Source organism: Microtus pennsylvanicus, chromosome 8 (genome assembly GCF_037038515.1).
Source record: "Microtus pennsylvanicus isolate mMicPen1 chromosome 8, mMicPen1.hap1, whole genome shotgun sequence".
In the NCBI taxonomy this organism is placed as follows: domain Eukaryota; kingdom Metazoa; phylum Chordata; class Mammalia; order Rodentia; family Cricetidae; genus Microtus; species Microtus pennsylvanicus.
This window is the reverse complement of record NC_134586.1, coordinates 85,061,906-85,082,491: the sequence shown is the minus strand read 5'-3', so window position 1 is coordinate 85,082,491 and position 20,586 is coordinate 85,061,906. Positions and strand designations below refer to the sequence as shown.

General features: G+C 40.0%; 1 protein-coding gene across 1 annotated transcript in view; it reads left to right on the top strand.

Moving 5' to 3' along the window:
- Ubxn2a (UBX domain protein 2A) overlaps nucleotides 1-20,586 on the top strand; it is a 32,364-nt gene that overhangs the window by 7,930 nt on the left and 3,848 nt on the right. The window contains exons 2-6 of the mRNA XM_075983966.1: nucleotides 4,055-4,108; nucleotides 8,687-8,828; nucleotides 10,898-11,004; nucleotides 16,027-16,164; nucleotides 17,165-17,323. Coding sequence (XP_075840081.1) covers nucleotides 4,068-4,108; nucleotides 8,687-8,828; nucleotides 10,898-11,004; nucleotides 16,027-16,164; nucleotides 17,165-17,323 — 587 coding nt within the window. The 5' untranslated portion in view covers nucleotides 4,055-4,067. The remainder of the gene's footprint in view (nucleotides 1-4,054; nucleotides 4,109-8,686; nucleotides 8,829-10,897; nucleotides 11,005-16,026; nucleotides 16,165-17,164; nucleotides 17,324-20,586) is intronic.

The window sequence follows — 20,586 nt, the reverse complement described above, 5'->3', positions numbered from 1 at the left end:
ATTTGAATGTGCTCTGATATGTCCCACAAAACATGGTAACTTTCTTTGTTGTATGGCCTCTTGAATCTGTTGGAATAAGCTTAACTTGCTTACTGCTAGTCCTGATATAAGGGACAGTCTCTAGAACCTGAAGAGGATTAAAAATATATCAGCGGTCAGTATATAGATTGAAAGCTTCATTTGCAAAATGTTGAAATACTATAGTCACAGCTCTCAGCTCAACTACCTGAGTTGAGGCTGGTTCTTTCTGCACCCATGTCCTTTACCATTAACCACATAAACAGTCCTGCCATTAAAAGAGCCATCAGTTAAAATTAACAAAACATCCTTTAAAGGATCTTTTGCTACCATTTTAGGGAAAATGAAGGAATGCATTTATGTAAACTGCAACAATGGGTTCGCTGAAAAAAGATTAGTCTGGCCTTGAAACTGAGCAAATGCAATTGCCCAAGAATCATGATTTTGGAATAACAATTTGTTGGTTAGTATAAGAAACATGGATCATAGATGGTTTCTTGCCAAAATACTCCTAGATTCTATCCTGCTCTTCTGAAACTACTGCTTCAAAATAAGGGTTTGATACCTTAGCTGGCGATATGGGAAGGTGAATTCATAAGAGTGGCCTGTTTTGTCATAAAACTGCTGTAGGAGTAAGTTTAGTAGGTAATATACATGCTTGCCAAGGTTTGTCCTAATTTATATAATGTACCTGCTGTGTAGCATGCTCTATCTGGGAGAGCACCTGTCTGGCAGCTTCTGAAAGCTGTCTATTGGAATTTGGATCACTGTCCCATTTAAGAGTTTCACTTAGAGGCTTGGTCTCCCATAGAATATCTTAAATAAGGTCTCAACCATTGGGTGTCCCCCAACAATTTTTGAAAGTCATTTAGAGTCTTTAAACCATCCTTCCTAATTTCTAATTTTTGAGGCTTAATTTCTTTGGGGTATAATATATGACCTAAATATGAATTTGTTTAACGTTGAATGAATCCACAACCTCTGATTTTCTGTGGAAATAAAAGGATAACCTCTTACCTAAAATGGCAGATCTTTTGACTCAAATTTTGAAGTCAAGATATTTTTAAAATATATAGGTTGGTTTAATCTAGTGCCTTTTATAATCTATCAACCAAAAACATTTAATATTTATTTATTTTATTTATTTATTATGTATACAATATTTTAAAGTACTTTATTATTTTAAAACTATATATAGTCTATTTTATGACTGCCTTTACTGTCTCTTTTCCCTCCCCAGCCTATGTATATTTTTTAAACACATTATAACCCATTTGTAAGTTTTTTTTCCCGCCTGGATCTCTCTTTATTGCGTATCTGTAATCTTTTTGTAACCACAGGAGCCTTTAAACGGTGAAGCAGAGTGACTAGGACCAAAGTGTCAGTTTTGGCAGCTGGCTCTGCCCCACTTGGTTCCCTGAGAGCCTAGCTTCCTGGTGGAGATACTGTTGAGAGCAAGCTATGTTTACCATCCCAACTCTGGGGAGTTTGGGGGTCCTGAGTGCCACCAAATAGTGTGCCGCCCACTTCTCATAAACCCCATTTAAGTGTTATGGTACCAGTGCTTCTTGAAAGACTCTGCCCATTTTTGTACCCTAGAAGTGAGCCAGGGAGCCATCTCTTAAAGGAGCCGCACCTCTGTTTGCTTCTAGCAAACAGAGTCTACCAGAGAAAAGGCAAGAAGGTGTGTTTGATTCCGTTTTTTGTTTGTTTAGAATCCCTTTTTTTGTTGTGTTTGTTTGTTTTGTTTTGCTTTTTTTGTTTTGGTTTTGGTTTTTCCAAACAAGTTTTCTCTGTAGCTGTGGTCCCTGTCCTGGAACTAGCTCTTGTAGACCAGGCTGGCCTTGAACTCACAGAGATTCCCCTCCCCCCCCCCTCGCTTTACCTCTTGCGTGCTGGGATTAAAGGCTTGTGCTACCACTGCCCAGATTAGAATCCCTTTTAAAGCTTTATTGGGTTTTAGTAATTCGGCCCCACGTAGGAAAGCCATTCGTAGGTGGAGTTTTTCTGTGTCCGTGGTGACTCACAAACAAACACACTCAGGCATATATTAATTATAAATGTTCAGCCAATATCTTGGGCTTGTTACTAACTAGTTTTTACAACCTAAATTAACACACTACCATGTTACTCATTGTGTGTTACCTCATTTTGTACATATCCTGCTTCTGCATCTGTCTGGTGACTCCTGACTCCGCCCTTCTTCTGATAGCAGTGTAGAAACTGGTTTGAACGAGGACAGGAATGGGGATGAGGGTCTTTGGAACTAGCATTCTAAGCCATTCAGGGCTACATAGTGACACCTTGCCTCAGAAAAGCAAACAAACCAGTGAAAAGCCTTTGGAAGCTGCAGAATGGCTCAGTCAATAAAGTGCATTCCTTGGGCAAGCAAGAGGACCTGAATTTGGGTCACCAGCATCCATGTAATAGTGGTGGATGCCTATAATCTCAACACTGAGGATGCAGAGTTCCCTGTCCTGAAAATCTAGCTGAGTCAGTGAGCCCAGGGTTCCAGGGAGGCACTCTCCTTGGAAAAATAAAGGGGGTGGTATCTGAGGAGGAAGCACCTGAAATTGCCTTCTCCTCCACATGCATATCCACATTCCTAACACACACACAAATATGGTGGGAAAACATCCAGGAAGAAGCCTGACATTGGCCTCTGGCCTTGCATGCCACCCTCGTATGTGTGTACTACATGAACACATATGCACACACCTAAAAAAAATAACCTTTTAAAATATTAATTTTAGCAGTTGAAGAAAGGTGTTTATTGGGGGATGAGGAAGCACATGCAGCAGATACAGAGAAAAAGACCCTATACAAAGCAAGGGGGACTCAAAGCCAAAAAAAAATTTCCATTTAAAATATTACTGTTGGTGTTTTATGGGATCTTTTTTCTTTTCTTATTTTTTTTTAAATGTGAATGGGTGTGTTGTTTACAAGAATATCTATATACCATGTGTGTGCCAGGTGCCCCAGAAGTCAGGATGGTGTGTGTCTTAGTTAAGGTTTCTATTGCTATCATGAAACACCATGACAAAGAGCAAGTTGGGGAGGAAAGCGTTTATTAGATATAGCCTTCAGCATTGCTGTTCATCACCGAAGGGAGGCAGGAGCGATGCAGAGGCCAGGGAGGCATGCTGTTTACTGGCTTGCTTCCCATGGCTTGCTCGGCCCATGTTCTTATACAGCAGTCTGGGCCTCCCCTCCATTGATCACTAAATGAAAAAATGCCTTACAGCTGGATCTCAAGGAGGCATTTCCTCAGCTGAGGCTCCTTCCTCTGATGACTCACACAGCCACCCAGTACAGGTGTAAATCTAACTGGAGTTAGCAGTGGTTGTGAGCTGCCCTTTGAGTGCTGGGACTCTAACCTCAGTCCTCTACAGGAATAAGAAGTTCTCTTCAGCCCCTCATCTTTTTGATTTGTTTTGTTTTGAGACCAGTCTCACTCTCACTACATGGCCCCAGCTGACCTAGAAGTCATAGAGATTGGCCTGCTTCTGCCTCCCCAGTGGTGAGGTTAAAGTCTCTCTCTCTCTCTCTCTTTATTTTTCTTTAGAAAAAAAAAAAAAGAACACGGTCTTTCTCGGGGCCCAAGCTCATCTTTAGCAACAAAGCTGAAGATGACCTTGACCTCATCCTGTCTCTGCTTGCCAGGTGCTGGGATTACAGGCATGTGCCACCACCTGTATTTCTTTGTTTTGTTTTAGATGAAAGTGACCATGTTGAATTTGGTCAGTTGTTCAAACCCATTTAGAACTACTTTATGGTTACATGATAACTTAACATGTTAAAAAATAGTGATAAATAGGAATTCTTTTTTTTTTTTTTCGAGACAGGGTTTCTCTGTGGTTTTGGAGCCTGTCCTGGAACTAGCTCTTGTAGACCAGGCTGGTCTCGAACTCACAAAGATCCGCCTGCCTCTGCCTCCCGAGTGCTGGGATTAAAGGCGTGCGCCACCACCGCCTGGCAGGAATACATTTTTGATACTGTTGAGAATGTTAACTTTTGCTTCTTTTTACTTTTGCAGTAGCAGAAAGAGAATGAAAGAAGTAGATAACCTTGACAGTATAAAAGAAGAATGGTAAGTTAATCCAAGCAATGAGTTTAATGCCTTTGTTATTTGTTTTATTTTTTTTCCATGTTACTGGCAGAAACAGTAAAGCAGCTTTTAATTATATATGATCACTTATGCAAATTGGTGGTGATAATATATTTCAGGGTGGTTTGTTGTGGTTTTTACCCATAGCCACATTGAATAGGTTGTAGTAAACGTTTGTTCCTTTAACATGAGAGCTCTTCCTCTCATTACCATGATTACCTTTTCTCTTTAATATCCCTTCTTTCATTGGAGGGATTGAACCTAGCGCCTCACATATGCAAAGCAAGCCCCCTCTTTTTGAGACAGGGTGATATGGGAGAGTCTTCTGTTTTGTGTTGATTTCATTGGTTAAATAAAGAAACTGCCTTGGCCCTTTAATAGGACAGAAAGTTAGACGAAGCAAACAGAACAGAATGCTGGGAAGAAGGCAGTGAGGTCAGTCGCCATAGCTCTCCTCTCCAAGATGGATGCAGGTTAAGATCTTCCTGGTAAGCTACCATCTCGTGGTGCTACACAGATTATTAGAAATGGGTTAATCAAGATGTGAGAGTTAGCCAATAAGAGGCTGAAGCTAATGGGCCAAGCAGTGTTTATATGAATACAGTTTGTGTGTAATTATTTCGGGTAAAGCTAGCCGGTGCGGGAGCCGGGTGGCAGGAAGTGGCCCGCACCTCCAACTACAACAGGGCATCACTAAATTGTTCAGGTTAGCCTTAAACTCACTCTGTCACCCACACATTTATTAAATTTAAAAAAACTCCTCCAGTCTGCTAAGTTGCTAGAGATACATACAGGCTTATACCACCAGCCCAGGCTATGCTGATATTTTTAAAAATTGCTATCTGGGGCTGGAGAGATGGCTCAGCAGTTATGAGCACTGACTGCTCTTCCAGAGGACCCAGGTTTGATTCCCAGCATCCACATGGCAGCTCATAAGTGTATGTAAATCCAGTTCCTGGGCAATCTGACACCTTCACTGTTGTTCATAGAATAAAGTTTTTTTTTTAATAAACTGCTATCTGGATATATTATTTGTGTTCAACTACATTCCATATGTGTGTGTGGAAATCAGAGGACAACTCTGTGGAGCCAGTTCTCTCCTTCCACGATTATGTGGGTTCTGAACAAAGTAAGTACTTTTACTGCCTAAGCCAATTTACTGAACCCTAAGTATATTTCTTTCTTTTCTATCTTTCTTTTCTTTTTTTTATTTTTCCTTTTTTTCTTTTTTTCGTGTGTGTTAGCCTTGATTTATTGAGACAAGGTCTCTCTATATAGCTCTGGCTGTCCTTGAAAACTCACTCTGTAGACCTTGCTGGCTTTGAACTCACAGAGATGTGTCTGCCTCTATTGGGATTAAAGGCTTGGGCCACCACTCCTGGTCTAAGTATAATTCTTTAGCTTTGTCTTCAATCCTGTATTTTTTTTCTTTGGCCTAATCTCATCTATTTACAATGCCAGTCATTGAGTTTTTGTTTTGTTTTAGATTTACTGAGTTTTTCGTAAAACTATTTTTTGGTTTTTGAGACAGGATTTTTCTGTGTAGCCCTGGCTGTCTTGGAAATCACTCTGTAGACCAGGCTGGCCTGAAATTCAGAGATTCTCTGGGCTAAAGGCATATGCCACCATGCCACTCCCAGCTATATTGAGTTTTTAATTTTGTCTTCAGGACTATTTTTGGTGGCATCTGTATCTTTACTTCTTTTTTGTCACAGTCTCATAGTAGCCCTGGCTATCCTTGAACACACTATGTATCCAAAGGATCACCTTGAACTTCTGATCTTGTCTTTACCACCAAAGTACTGGGATTATAGACATGCATCACCATGCCAGGTTTGTGTAGTACTGAGGATTGAACCCAGGGCTTTGTGGATGCTACGCAAGTACTCTACCAGCTGAGCTACATCCCAAGCCTAGTATCTGCATCTTAGAGACAAGAAAACCAAATCATAGAAACTTAAGTTTCATATGGAAACTTAGTTTTCCTTACTGCAACTAAGTAAAGGTATCTAAACATGAACCATGAGGCCTGGACTTTTAGAAAGTATGTTATACTGCTACACAGCTATGTTGATTAAAGCAAAAAATCATTAGTATTATTAGATAGCATTTTACAATATAACTTTTTCTGTGTGGTCAGACTTTCTTTGAATCACTAGCCCCTGAATAATGACATGAATGCTTAGTATTAATTATGAAAGCTTGACCTTATCTTGGGCTTGTTCCCAAATTAAACCATTTATATTAATCTACATTCTGCCACGTGGCTCATTACCTCTCCTCCATACCATATGTCCGGCTTCCTCTGAGTCTCCTGGTGAGTTCCCCACCGCTCCAATTTTTCTCAGGTTGCCTATCTCTGCCCAGAAGTCCCACCTCTCCTGCCTAGCTCTAGGCTATTCAGCTCTTTACTAAACCAATTAGAAGGTGCCTTAAGGCAAGTAAAGCAGTGATCAAATATCCCACAACATTTCAAAGGTATCATATTGTTTGGGGAAGATACAATTAATATTGATAATATGAATGTTTTAGCTGTGTGTACAGGAGAAAGAATTACCTGGGAAAGTAAAAAAGTATTTGCCTTGCTGGGCGGTGGTGGGGGCGCACGCCTTTAATCCTAGCATTTGGGAGGCAGAGGCTGCCAGATAGATCTCTGTGAATTCGAGGACAGCCTGGCCTACAGAGCAAGTTCCAGGACAGCCCTGGTTGGCCTGGAACAATTTTGTAGACCAGACTGCCCTGTAACTCACAGAAATCTGCTTGGCTCTCCTTTGAGTTCTAGAATTCACCACTACATCCTGCACACCTGGGTGATGGGGACAAACTCAGGTCCTTTTGAGTGAGCCAAATTCAACTTGAGTACTAACATTTAATAACAATATAATGATGACTGTTTTGAGAGATTGTCTGATATGGTGTTCAGAGCATAAGCTTTGCTTAAACTAATTTTACTTAACCTTTATTTTCATCTATTAAGGTAAAATAAACTTCCTAGGATCACTGTGAAGATTGAGTGAGTTGGCACATGTAATGTAGAGTATCGTGGTTAGAAGCATAGACTTGAGGGAGATTAGCAGCAGGATTAGTAAGTGTAACAGTTCCTGTTAGTGAGAGTTACCAAATGTTGATATCTCATCTTTTCTCAAAAATTCTGTGCTTAACTTCCAAAAGCTCAGAATCCATTCCTGACAAGTAAAATCTTAGGTAATATTTTTAAATGATGAAATATAAATCCAAAATAAATAGCAACAGAAAGCCAAGCAGGATAGCACATGCTTGGCATTCCAGTATTCAGGAGGTAGAAAAGGACAATAAGAAATTCAAGATCAGCATCAGTTATATTGAGTTTGGGGCTAGCCTGGGCTACATGACTCAAAATGAAAAAACAAATAGAAAAGGAAGTGGGCTATTAAAATGTTCATTAGTGGAGAATATCATTGTGAGTGTGCAAATATAAATAAATACTTGTTAGTTTCTTCCTGATGTACTATCACTTTTAATTTCTGCACCAAAAAGTACATAGTAACCCTTTTGAAGTCATTTGAAGCTGAGCACAGTTCACAAGCCTATAGTCCCAACATCTTGGGAAGCTGAGTAAAAACTACTTAAAGCCAGGCGGTGGTGGCGCACGCCTTTAATTCCAGCACTCAGGAGGCAGAGGCAGATGGATCTCTGAGTTTGAGGCAGCCTGCACTATAGAGCAAGTTCCAGGACTGTCTCCATAGCTACTGGGAAACTTTATCACGAAAAAACAGGCATGGATGGATGGATGGATGGATGGATGGATGGATGGATGGATGGATGGATGGAATAATAGATGGATACATGAATAAATAAATACATACATACATACATACTACTTAAGCCTAGTACTTTGAGACCAGCTTTGACAATAATGAGACTCTGTGTGGGGGTAGAAAGGGGTGATATAAGGGTTTTCTTGAACCCTTCAAAATAATGAATGTACTTTTGACTGGGCATATGCTTAGTTGGTAGGGTTCTTGCCTGGTATGCATTAGGCCCTGAGTTCAGTCTCCAGCACCATATAAATCAGGATGGTGGAACATGAATATTATCTTAGCTCCCTTGTTGCAAAGCTTGATAGCCTGAGTTTGATCCCTGGGACCACGTGGTGGAAATAGTAAGGTCATTCCCATAATTCCCACAAGTTGTTCTCTGACCTCTGCAGCGCTTCTACACATGCACTCCTATACACATACTCACGCACATAATGTAATATGAGCATCTAGTTTCGGGCTTTTAAATTGATTTTTAAGTTCCAAAGTAATAGATTTCTTACGACATTTTTGTATATGTTTGTAACTCTGCTTTGTTATCATTTGTACCTTCATACTGTTCCTGTTATCGATACTGTGGATAAATGTCAAGGGCCACTAGACAGCCTAAAATACAAAAGATACCCTACACAGCAAAAAGATAGCCTTCCCCAAGTGTCTATAGAAAACGTGGTCTAGACTAAAACGTGTTTAATCACTTCTCCAGGATTACGTCTTCATGAACTTACAGCTTACAGCACTTGATTTTTGTTTTTATTTTTAGGGTTTGTGAAACAGGACCTCCTAACAATCAACCCCTCAATGGTAATCAACAAAGGGACTGTGAATATTTTGTTGACAGCCTTTTTGAAGAAGCAGAGAAGATTGGTGCCAAGTGCTTGTCCCCCACTGAACAGAAGAAACAGGTAAATGTCTGTTACTTATTGGCCTCAAGGAGGATCCATAAAATTAAAACTATTTTTGTAATAGTAAAGCTATTATTTACCATTTTCATCATGTTGTATTTGCACAAGTGCCAGAAAAGCAGCGATAGGTAAAGTTGTTGGCATCCGAGCAGTAATCAAGCAGTCAAAATAAACTGAGATATAAATTATTGTATTGCTTTCTTGAATTTACAAACTAAATACATACTGCTTCCAGTTAGGAATGTCTGTGATGGGACTGAGGCTGTAGCTCAGCTGGTAGAATGCTTACATAACAGCATCCTACCCAGCACTTCATAAACTTCTTAGTCCCCACACTTGGGAGGTGGGGAGTCAGAGTAACTGAAAGTCCAAAGGTAGGAGTTGTCCTTGGCCATAGTTAGTTCAAGGCTGGAGTATTCAGGGTGGAAGGAAGCCAGAGCTCTTAGAAGCATGAGGACCTGGATTGGGACTCCCAGCTGTCATATAACAAGCTAAAAGACTCATTCGCAGGGCTGGAGAGGCAGAGACACAGATAAAACTTTGTGGCTAACCAGTAGAATTGAATTGGTGAACTCCAGGTTCAGTAAGAAATCCTGTCTCAAAAAATAAAATGGGGAGTTGTAAGTGATAACTCACTGAGTAAGTACACCTGCTGCCAGGCCCAACAATCTGAAACACACATGGTAGAACTGACTAAGCCATCTAGGAAACTTATGGGATTTTTTTGTTTTGTTTTGTTTTTTCAACACAGGGTTTCTTTGTGTAGTTTTGGCTATCCTGGGACTCGGTGTGTAGACCAGGCTGGCCTGCAACTCACAGAGATTCACCTGCCTCTGCCTCCCGAGTGCCGAGGTTAAATAAAGGTATGCACTCCCACTGCCCAGCTTTGGAAACATTTTATGTATTTATTTGTTTGGTTGGTTGGTTTTGGTTTTTCGAGACAGGGTTTCTCTGTAGCTTTGGAAACAGTCCTGGAACTCACTCTGTAGACCAGGCTGGCCTCGAACTCTGCCTGCCTCTGCCTTCCAAGTGCTGGGATTAAAAGCATGCACCACCTGGAAACATTTTAAAAATACCTTTGTAACTGCATACCTATATAAGGTTTGATTTTTTTAAAATAAATTTTATTATAATAGTACCAATTATAAACTTTGATAAATCATAGTTTAAAAAGTAAACAAAGACCTGGAAATGTAGCACATTTACTTATTTTATGTTTTGTTTCATTTGAATGTATGTATATGTACCATATGTGTGCTGACTGCCCATGGAGAATGTCAGTTCTGGGACTAAAGTTATGAATGTTCAGTGAAACAGGTACCAGGAGCCAAGCCAGGTCCTTTGAAATAACAAGTGCTCCTAACTGCCTAATCATCTTTAAAAAAAATTTACTTAACTTTATTTTATGTACATTGGTGTCAGATCACCTAGTAGTAGAGTTACAGATAGTTTGGAGCTGCCATGTGGGTGCTAGGAATGAAGCTGGGTCCTCTGAAAGAGCCGCCTCTTCACCACTGAGCCATCTCTCCAGCCCCTCTTTATTGGGATAAGATATCAATTAAAGAAAACACTGACTCAACTTCTGGCCTACACATATACGTACCCCATTAGACTTGGCTATTTTGGCAGGCATTTTCACAGAATAATTAAGTGGGCCTGGTAAGGGAGACAACTTACTGTATTGTTACAAATGCAAAGATTTTACTTAGTCAACTTTTAACTGGATTAGGAATTTGGGGAAATCTCTTTCATGCACTCGACAGCTTTTCAAACTTACAGAATTTTCTCATGAAGTTAGTGTTATTTTAATAACTATAATGTCTGTCATATAAGGAAATAATTAGCATTTAGATTTGTGTGGCTTAGAGAACAAAATTTTCCAAATGACTAATGTATATGTTTTAATAATAACATAATATCATTCATGAGCTAGGTGTGATGGTACAGGCCTGTGAACTCAGAACTTGGGTTCAGGTAGGATGATCTGGAGTTCAGGGCCAGCATAGGCTATTTAGTGAGCTCAAGGTCAGCCTTTCTTACAATGTATTCCTTTCTTTACTGCCTTGTAGGTAGATGTAAATATAAAATTGTGGAAAAACGGATTCACAGTCAATGATGACTTTAGAAGTTACTCTGATGGTGCAAGTCAGCAGTTTCTGAACTCCATCAAAAAGGGGTAAGCAGGACATAGTAGAGGGGTATTTCAGGCATGTTTCACATCAAAAAATCATTCGTAGTCATGATTGTGCCCCTTTACACATTCATAGACATGCTGTTTCTTCTGCGAATTCACATCTCTTCCCTGGGGGGTAGTGTGGCAGGGGGCTTGGGTTGTTTGTTTTAAATGGCAACCAGAGCTGAAGAGGTGGTTTAAGAAGCTTTGCTGCTTCAGTTTGGGGGCCCTCCAAGGGCATCTGTTTCCATGTGCTATGCCTACACACAGGCATAAATATATGGAAAATCTTTAAATAACAGTCATTTAGTCTCAGCTATCCCTGAAATCCAAGGTATAAGCTATCACATCTAGCTTAAATTGATCTTGGCCTTTCGGTTTCTTCATCACTCCTCTCTGCCCCTTCCTCTCACTCTCCCCCAGGCTGACCTTGGACATTACAGTGGTCTGCCATCCTGTTTTCTGAGATCTGGGATTAAAGGTATGGGTGACCATGCCCACCCCCAGTGCCCCTTTGTTTGTTTATTTTTTTGTGACAGGGTTTCTCTATGTGACAGTCCCTGTTATCCTGGAACTGTAGACCAGGCTGGCCTTGAATTCTCAGAGATCCTTCTGCCTCTGCCTCCCTCGTGCCGGGATTAAAGACGTGGCCCATCTCACCTGGTTTGTAGTGCCCTTTTTTTCTAATTGACATTTTTCTTAGAGGGCCACAACTAATTTTTTGTTGTTTTGTTTTATTTCTATTGGGTTTCAAAATACAGTCTTGGCTAACCTGGAGTATACTATGTGGACCAGCCTACGCCTCAAATGGGATTTTGGGCATGTACCAACAAGCCCAGATTAGAGCTATAATTTGAATTTTAGGAATTTGAATTCTGATCAACCAGTCTTGCCACTTATTCCTTAATTCCATGTTTTCTTTGTTATTCCATGTTTAGTCATTTTATCTTTAAAATTATAAAGTTTAAAATTATGAATCTAAGTATTATACATGGTTTATCTAGAAAAATACAAGTATTTTTGAGGAGAGTGGTAATAGGTATTGTTTTTGCTTGAGACATGGTCTTAGTCATACCCAGGGTGGAGTTGGACTTGTTTCAGGAACTTGGGGTACTTGGGATCATGGTGCAGGCATACAAGGGGTAGTCTTGGTTTAGTTCAGATTTGATCCTCACGGTATATATTTATTTATAAATCAGTTTTTAATTGTCCATTATGAGCTGTTTGAATATATCTATATATTCTCACAATGATAACTTCTTATTCATATATATGTGAATATATGTATATATGTATTATTGTTTGGGTATGTATATTTAATTTTTCTTGGCAATTGAGGCTATTTAACTATTTCTATAAAAAGTATCTTATTAGGCATGGTGGTGCATGCCTTTAATTCTAGCAGTCTCAAGACAAATGAAGGCAGATTTCTTTGAGTTCAAGGACAGCCAGGGCTATGTAGTCAGAAGTCACAGTTTGTCTGTTTATCAGTGGTTAGATGTTTGGGTCATTTCCATATTTAGAGCTGTTAAAAATATATTTCTATGTAAGTGTTTTGCTTGCTTGTTTGGTTGGTTAGTTTATTTGGTTTTGTTTTTTGTTTTGCTGGGCTATGGATTAAACCCAGAACTATATGCAAGCCAGGCAAGTGCTCTACTACTGAGCTACACCCCCACGACCCTGTATAAATTAATTGGTTCGTGGGAGATATCAGTGTCTCATGTAGGCCAGGCTGACCTCGAGTTCTTTACTAAATATGACCTTGAGCTCCTCATCCTTCTGTATTTACCACTCAGATGCTAGGATACAGGCATGTGTCATTAGCCCAGCTAAGTTTTTGTTTATAATGTTTTTTTAAAATTATGTGTATGCAGGGGTAGGGGATAGGTGCATTTTAAACATGTGTGCAGATGCCTACAGCGATTAAAGGCATCGTATCCCCTGGAACTGTAAGAGGATGTTGTAAGCCACCTGACATGGGTTCTGGAGCCAAACTTGGGTCCTCTGGAAGAGTGGAGTATGCTTTTAATTGCTGATCTTCTAGTTCTTGGCTGAGTTCTTATGCAGACAAATGTTTTCAGTTAGGCATATGTATATACATATATATCTCACAAGATGTTAATTCTATCTTTGACTTCACAAAGAGTTGTCGAACTGTATTCTTAAGTGACTATACGGTTTGAAACAACCCCAGCAGTATACCAGCGGTGTATGAGGGCCACAGTGTTTATTTCTGTCTTTGCTAATATTTGTCAATGCCAGCCATTTTGAATTACAGCTTCCTTGTAAGTAGGAAACAGTGTTTCCTTCTAGTTCTTCTTTTCAGTTCCCCAATGACTAGTAATGTTGTGTTATTAGCCATTTGTGTATCTTTGGAGAAATGGCATTCTAAATTATTTCTCCATGTTTTTCTTTGCCTATTTTAATATTAGATTATTTGTTTCTCCCAACCTTTTTCCAGAAACCGACCCAGGGGCACATCAAGACTACTTCTCCCACTGAGCTACACTCTCCTTCCATCCAGCCCCACGAGGGTGGAGGTTTTTTTTTTTTTTTTTTTTTTTGGTTTTTTGAGATAGGGTTTCACTGTGGCTTTGGAGCCTGTCCTGGAACTAGCTCTGTAGACCAGGCTGGTCTCGAACTCACAGAGATCCTCCTGCCTCTGCCTCCCGGGTGCTGGGATTAAAGGCGTGCGCCACCATCACGCAGCCCCACGAGAGTTTTTTATATAGTCTTTTTGTTTGTTTGTTTGGTTTTCAAGACAGGGTTTCGCTGTAACTTTGGAGCCTGTCCTGGAACTAGCTGGTGTAGACCAGACTGGCCTCGCACTCACAGAGATCTGTCTGCCTCTGTCTAGTAAGTTCTGGGATTAAAGATATGCACCAAAAACAACCAACCAAAAAGGGGTATCTGAAATATTAGACAAAGCCCAGGACTGGAGCCCATCAATTGTTATTTAGATCTGATAGAAGGATGAAATGTGAATTTTTTTCTTTAAAGCCAGTAGTGACTGTATTTTACTTTGTCATTATCAAAGTGAATAAATATTTTTTTCTTTTATGTGATTTGGTGTAAAAGTGTCAGATCCCTTGGAAGTGGAGTTATAGACAGTTGTCAGCTGCCACATGGGTGCTGGGAATTTAACCCAGATCCTCTGAAAGAGAGGCCAGTGCTCTTATAACCTCTGAGCCATCTCTCCAGCCCTCCTACTTTATTTATTTGTTTGTTTGTTTATTTATTTATTTATTTTGGTTTTTCGAGACGGGGTTTCTATGTACCATTGGGGCCTGTCCTGGAACTAGCTCATGTAGACCAGGCTGGCCTCGACTCACAGAGATTCACCTGCCTCTGCCTCCCAAGTGCTCAGATTAAAGGTGTGTGCTACTACCGCCTAGCGGCCCCTTCCCCCATATTTAAATGAGTTAGGAAAGTATTTTACCTATAACCTACAAACTTGGCAGGCTGAGGAAGGAGAATTGTCCTATCTATGAAGCTAGATGTATTAGCTGTATCATGAGTTTCAGACTAGCCTTCAAGAGGTAGAGCCATGAATCAGAGATTCAAGGCCTGCCCATCTCAAAATACAAACAAAAATAGAACTAAAGCTTAGTATTTGCTTTCATCTTTAGTCCTTTGGTTATCTATTTTTTTTTAAATAAATGATAAAAACTAGCTGGGTGGTTCACACCTTTAATCTGAACACTTGGGAGGCAGAGACAGGCAGATCTCTGTGAGTTTGAGGCCAGCCTGGTTTACAGAGCAAGTTCCGGGACAACTAGCGCTATTTATTACACAGAGAAACCCTGTCTCAAAAAGCCAAAAAAAAAAAAGATGAAAAAATGAATGGGCCTTTGAGATGGCTCATCAGATCAAAGTCCTTTCCAGTCAATCCTTAAAACCTGAGTTCAATCCCAGAATCCATAGCTTAAGGAGAGAGCTGACTACCAAAAGTTGTCCTCTTGTCTCTACATGTGTCATGGCACACACATACCCATATTCACACATACACATCCTATATGCGCACATGTGCGCACACACACACACATGAATAAGAAATAATTTCTTAGCTGGGTGGAGATGGCTCAGTTGTTCAGAGCACCTGCTCTACACCCACGAGGACCTGATGGTCATTGTCTCATGCGCTGTAACCCCAGCACTATTTCACAGCAGAGACAGGAGGATTGCTGGTGCTTTCTGGCTGCCAAGCTAGCAAAAAATCATGAGCTTCAGGTTCAGAGAGAGACCCTGTGACAAATGAGTAAGACAGAAAATAATAAAGCACCTAAAGCCCTCCTCTGACTTCAGTGCACACATGCATAAGTACAAATACTACCCACACATATAAGCACATATACTCACACCTGCACACACAGTAAACTGTAAATTAGCAGCATCTAGTCAAGAATTATGAATTTAATATTATTCTAGATAATGCTATAAAACTGGACATAATGTCTTTAAAATTACTTTATCTCTCAGGTTTGTGTATTCATATTATTTGGTGATATTACTTTAAATACATTCAATTATTTCCTTATGAAATATTATGAATTTCATATGTTTCTTTTTTCGTGTATTTATTTTGTTTACATTTGTCTATCTATATACATACAAAACACCCCTGTGTGCCACAGTGTTCATATTGGAAATCAGAAGACAACTTTCAGGAGTTCTCTCCTTCCCCTGTAGGTTCCAGAGATGAAAGTCAAGTGATGAGGCTTGGCAACAAGTACCTTTACCAGCCCTGTTTATTTTTGCAAGGGTCTCTTGCAGTCTAGACGACCTCTGACTTGCAATGTGATCAAGGATAACCTTGGACTTCTGATCCTCCTGCTTCCCCGTCCCAAGAGCTGGGATTATAGCACACACCACCATTGCTGGCTTATATGGTGCTAAAGATTAAACCCCAAACCGACACGTGCTAGTCAGGTGCTCTACCGTCTACGCTACCTCCTTAACCCATATGGAATTTGTCTTTCAGAGACAGGGAAGACAGGAGCTTTATCATTTTCTTTTCTTTCAAAGGGAATTACCTTCAGAATTACGGGGAATTTTTGATAAAGAAGAAGTGGATGTTAAAGTTGAAGATAAAAAAAATGAAGTATGTATGTCTACTAAGCCTGTGTTCCAGCCCTTTTCAGGACAGGGTCACAGACTAGGAAGGTAAGTATAGTTATTGTCTGTGTTTTCTATAACAGACATTTTCTCATTTTTCTAACCATATAGAACATAATATTTCTTCTGCTAGAAATGACTTTTTCTGGTGCTTGGGTTCTATCTAACCTAGGGCCCATAAACATGGAAGGCAAATAGTTACTGCTGAAATACATCCCAATTTCAAATGAGTTCTTGGGTTTTTTTTTGTTGTTGTTGTTGTTGTTTTGCTTTAGATTTTTTTTTTATTTACTGTGTATACAGTGTTTTTCCTACATGCCAGAAGAGGGCACCAGATCTCATTATAGATGACTATGACCCACCATGTGGTTGCCGGGAATTGAACTCAGGACCTCTGGAAGAGCAGCCAGTGCTCCTAACCTCTGAGTCATCTTTCCAACTCCAAGATCTTTTTTTTTTTTAAAGGTTGATTTGGTTTTGGTTTGCTTTGTTTGTTTTAGGCAGGTTCTTTATATTTTTAAGGATGACTTTGAATTCCTGATCCTCCTGCCTCCACCTCCCTAGTGCTGGGATTGCAATGCTTGGTTCTATGGGGTATTGCAGACTAGACTAAGGATTTGTGTATGCTAAGCAAGCACTCTACCAACTATATATCCAATCCCTTGTTTTCATTTATTAGTAGTGGGAAAGTGTATACATTTTCAGCTTTACATCTAGAAAGTTCTAGGTGTACATTTCAAAATACACTTTTTTGCTTTTTTTCCCTTGGTTACTCAAGGGCTAACTTCTACAGAGAAAGTAATTTCTTTTAGCAGTTCATCCTATACCCCAGGTAATGCTAATTTGCATGTTGTTCTGTAAACTTACAGATTGTTTGGGTATGTATAATTTCATTTGATTCCTAGAACATGTATGTTGTGAACATAACAATCATTTATTCCTGAGGGAGTAGTTGTGATTTATAAAACTCTTCCTAGAAACTGAGCTTAATGTAAAATTTATATAATAAGAAAACATGTATCTGACTTTGTCATTTGTATTTTCTTAGTGCTACACCAAAAATCGTTTCTAAAGCAAAGAGTATCGAAGTTGTAAAGAAAAGTACTTTGTCTGCTGTGTCACTGAACAACTTGGAGCCCATCACCAGAATCCAGATCTGGTTGGCCAACGGGGAAAGGACTGTCCAAAGATTTAACATTTCTCATAGGTCAGTCCTCTGTGTTTATACTTAATTACTTGTTTTCCGATTTTAAATTTCGTATCTTTTTTTAAGTTTAGATAACAATGATGTTTGAGAACTAATGATGGCTTTTTTTTTTAAATAAACAGCTCTCAGTTTAATGTGTCAATCAACGTAGGATTCTTATACTGAACTATGTTTAGTGTGGGGTATTTTTGCTGTGTTTTGTTTTTAAAATTTATTTACTTTATGTATATGAGTGCTCTATTGCCTTTAGGCCAGAAGTGGGCATTAGATTCCACTATAGATGGTTGTGACCCACCATGTGGTTGCTGGGAATTGAACTTAGGACCTCTGGAAGAGCAGCCAGTGCTATTAACTGCTGAGCCATCTCTCCAGTCCCTGTTTTTGGGATTTTAATCTCAGTATTGTGTTGATTTGAGCTTCTGTCCTGTAGCTAGTTCATTTTCTCTCTATTGTTTTATTGCTCATATTCATTAGGCATATATGCCCTACCAGTAAGCTACAGCCTCAGCCCCTTCTTTTTGTCTACCATACATACATAATTGTTTATCCGTTCAGTTCATCGGCAGCAGTCCAAGTTTAGGTTTACTTATGCAGATGTAACAATCTTGTGTTTTTATGAACCAGGGACTCACTTTTTGCCCTGCTCAGTTTTGAACTAGACATGAATAATACTCCTTTGTCATTGTCCAGACAACACCCAGTTTGCTCTGTGTATCTAAAATTATGTCCCCCAGAGGTAAAGCCTGTATTTTTCTGAATAACATACCTCATAGGGGATAAAGCATGTCTTATCATCAGTAGGTTAAGATCTCTGCTGTAAAATTTTAGCTGTTTTACAGTGTTTGTTAAGTGGAATGTTAAGCAGCTTGCATGGACTTTTGTTTGTTTGTTGAGGCAGGGCCTGCTAGGTACCCAGGTTGACCTGGGACTCTTAACTCAGGGCAGCCTTCAACTCACTGTGCACCTTAGCTGCCCCTGTGCTAGGAACAGAGGCTTGTAACACCATGCTCAGATAGAATTGGGTTTGTTTGGTTTGGATTTGTTTTTTTTTTTTTAAAGACAGGGTTTCTCTGTGTAGTCTGCCACCTGGCCTATTTTTTTGAGACAGCATCTTATTCTACATTCTTCTGTGTAATTCAGACTGGCCTCAGACTAATGGTAATCTTCCTCCCCACCCAGCCTTCTAAAAGATGGGATTGTAGTCATGTGCCACCCACCATACCAAGCTTTAGACTTATTTCTCAGGTTTGCATAGCAAGGTCACATGCTGACTGAGACATCTCCCAGCTAAAGTAATACATAGTTCCCCCAAGCAGGTGGGTTTAGGGCCTCCATCTTTTCTCTTTTGTTTCTCTTTACTTAAAAGTCTTTTTATTCTTTTCGTGTGTTTGCGTGTGTACTTGGACAAGTGTGCAGAAGCATGCATTTGTTGTTATGTTTTCCTGAATAGTTGTTTTGTTTGCTGTTGGGTTTTTGTTATTTGTTGTTGTTTTGTTTTGAGACGAACAAAACCTTAACTATGTGACCCTAGCTGGCCAAGAACTCATGTAATCCAGAATGTCCTCAATATTCATTCTGCTTTTTTATACTGTATGTATGTATGTATCTATCATCTGTCTGTCTGTCGTCTGTCTATCTATATCTACCTAGCTTGTGTGAATGGGTGGTTAGATAGGGAGTACACAAGCCTGGGATCAGGGAACTACTTTTGAGAATCTCCTCTCCTTCCATCGTGTGAGTCCTAGGGAAAGAACTCAGGTTGTCGGCTTTGGCAGCAGGTGCTTTTACCCACTGTTAGAGTGTTTGAAGTTTGTGTTTCTTCTTTAAGGTAGGTTGGTTGGTTATTTTGGGCCAGTATTCTACCACTGAACTATCCTGTTTTTATTTTGCATTAACTTTGGACATTTCTCACTAAGTTGCCAGGCAGGCCTTGAACTTTCTCTGGATCCCAGGTATTTTCTTCTCATCTTTTGTACAGTTTTTCTCTTTTGTACAGTTTTTGTTTGTTCATTTTGTTTTTGAGATATAACCTCACATATCTCAGGATTAGGAAGTAGAGGCAGGAGGATCAGAAAAGTTCAAAGATATCTTTGGCTACATTGAAGGTTTGAGACCAGCCTGGGCTACATGAAATCCTGTCTTGAAATAATAGACTTTATATCAGGTTGGAGGTATATCTCAGTGCTTGCAAAAAGTCTTAGGTTTAATCCCTGTCATTGAAAAGTACAAAAAAAAATTTGAGTCACATAACATAGCTGGCACACAAAGAGCGTGAACCTCACCAGGTGGTGGAGACGGTACACACCTTCAATCCCAGCACTCGGGAGGCAAAGGCAAGTGGATCGCTGTGTGTTCGAGGCCAGCCTGTTCTACAGAGCAAGTTCCAGGACTGACTCCATAGCTACTGGGAAACCCTGTCTTGAAGAAAAAAAAAAAGAGGGCTAGCGGTTAAGAGCCTACTCTTCCAAAGGTCCTGAGTTCAATTCCCAGTAACCACATGGTGGCTCACAACCATCTGTAATGAAGTCAGGTGCCCTCTTCTGGTCTACAGGCATACACACAGACAAAATATTGTATACAAAATAATTTTTTTTTTTTTAAAAAAGAGCATGAGCCGGGCGGTGGTGGCGCACGCCTTTAATCCCAGCACTCGGGAGGCAGAGGCAGGCAGATCTCTGTGAGTTCGAGACCAGCCTGGTCTACAAGAGCTAGTTCCAGGACAGGCTCCAAAATCACAGAGAAACCCTGTCTCGAAAAAGCAAAAAAAAAAAAAAAAAAAAAAGAGCATGAACCACAGAGAACACAGAAACCCTGTCTTGGGAAAAACCTGTGCAGATGAACTAACTTTGGTCGACATTCGAGAGTGCAGTGATTATGGTTGGAGATGTAGCTCAGCTGGTAGAGCACATGCACACACATCAGCTTTAAAATGTAGCCTAGAACTTGAGCTGCACCGGAGTAGTAGGAGTTCTTGGCTGGCATGTTTGGGCCTCTGGGTTCATTCCCAAAGCATAGGGAGCTTGCACTATAGCTGTGTAGTTCAGATTGGTGAAGTACCTGCCTAGCATACACAAAGCCCTGGGTTCAGTCCCCAGCACCACATAACTGACATGGTGTCACATACTTGTAATGGTGTCAGCAATGATCTGTAATCCAAGCACTGCTTTAAAAAACAAAATAAATGACTCGTCGTATCATGTAAGACTTTCTCTAGTCTCTATTTTAACAAATCCAAATATCTATAAAAGTTGATGCTACCTTAA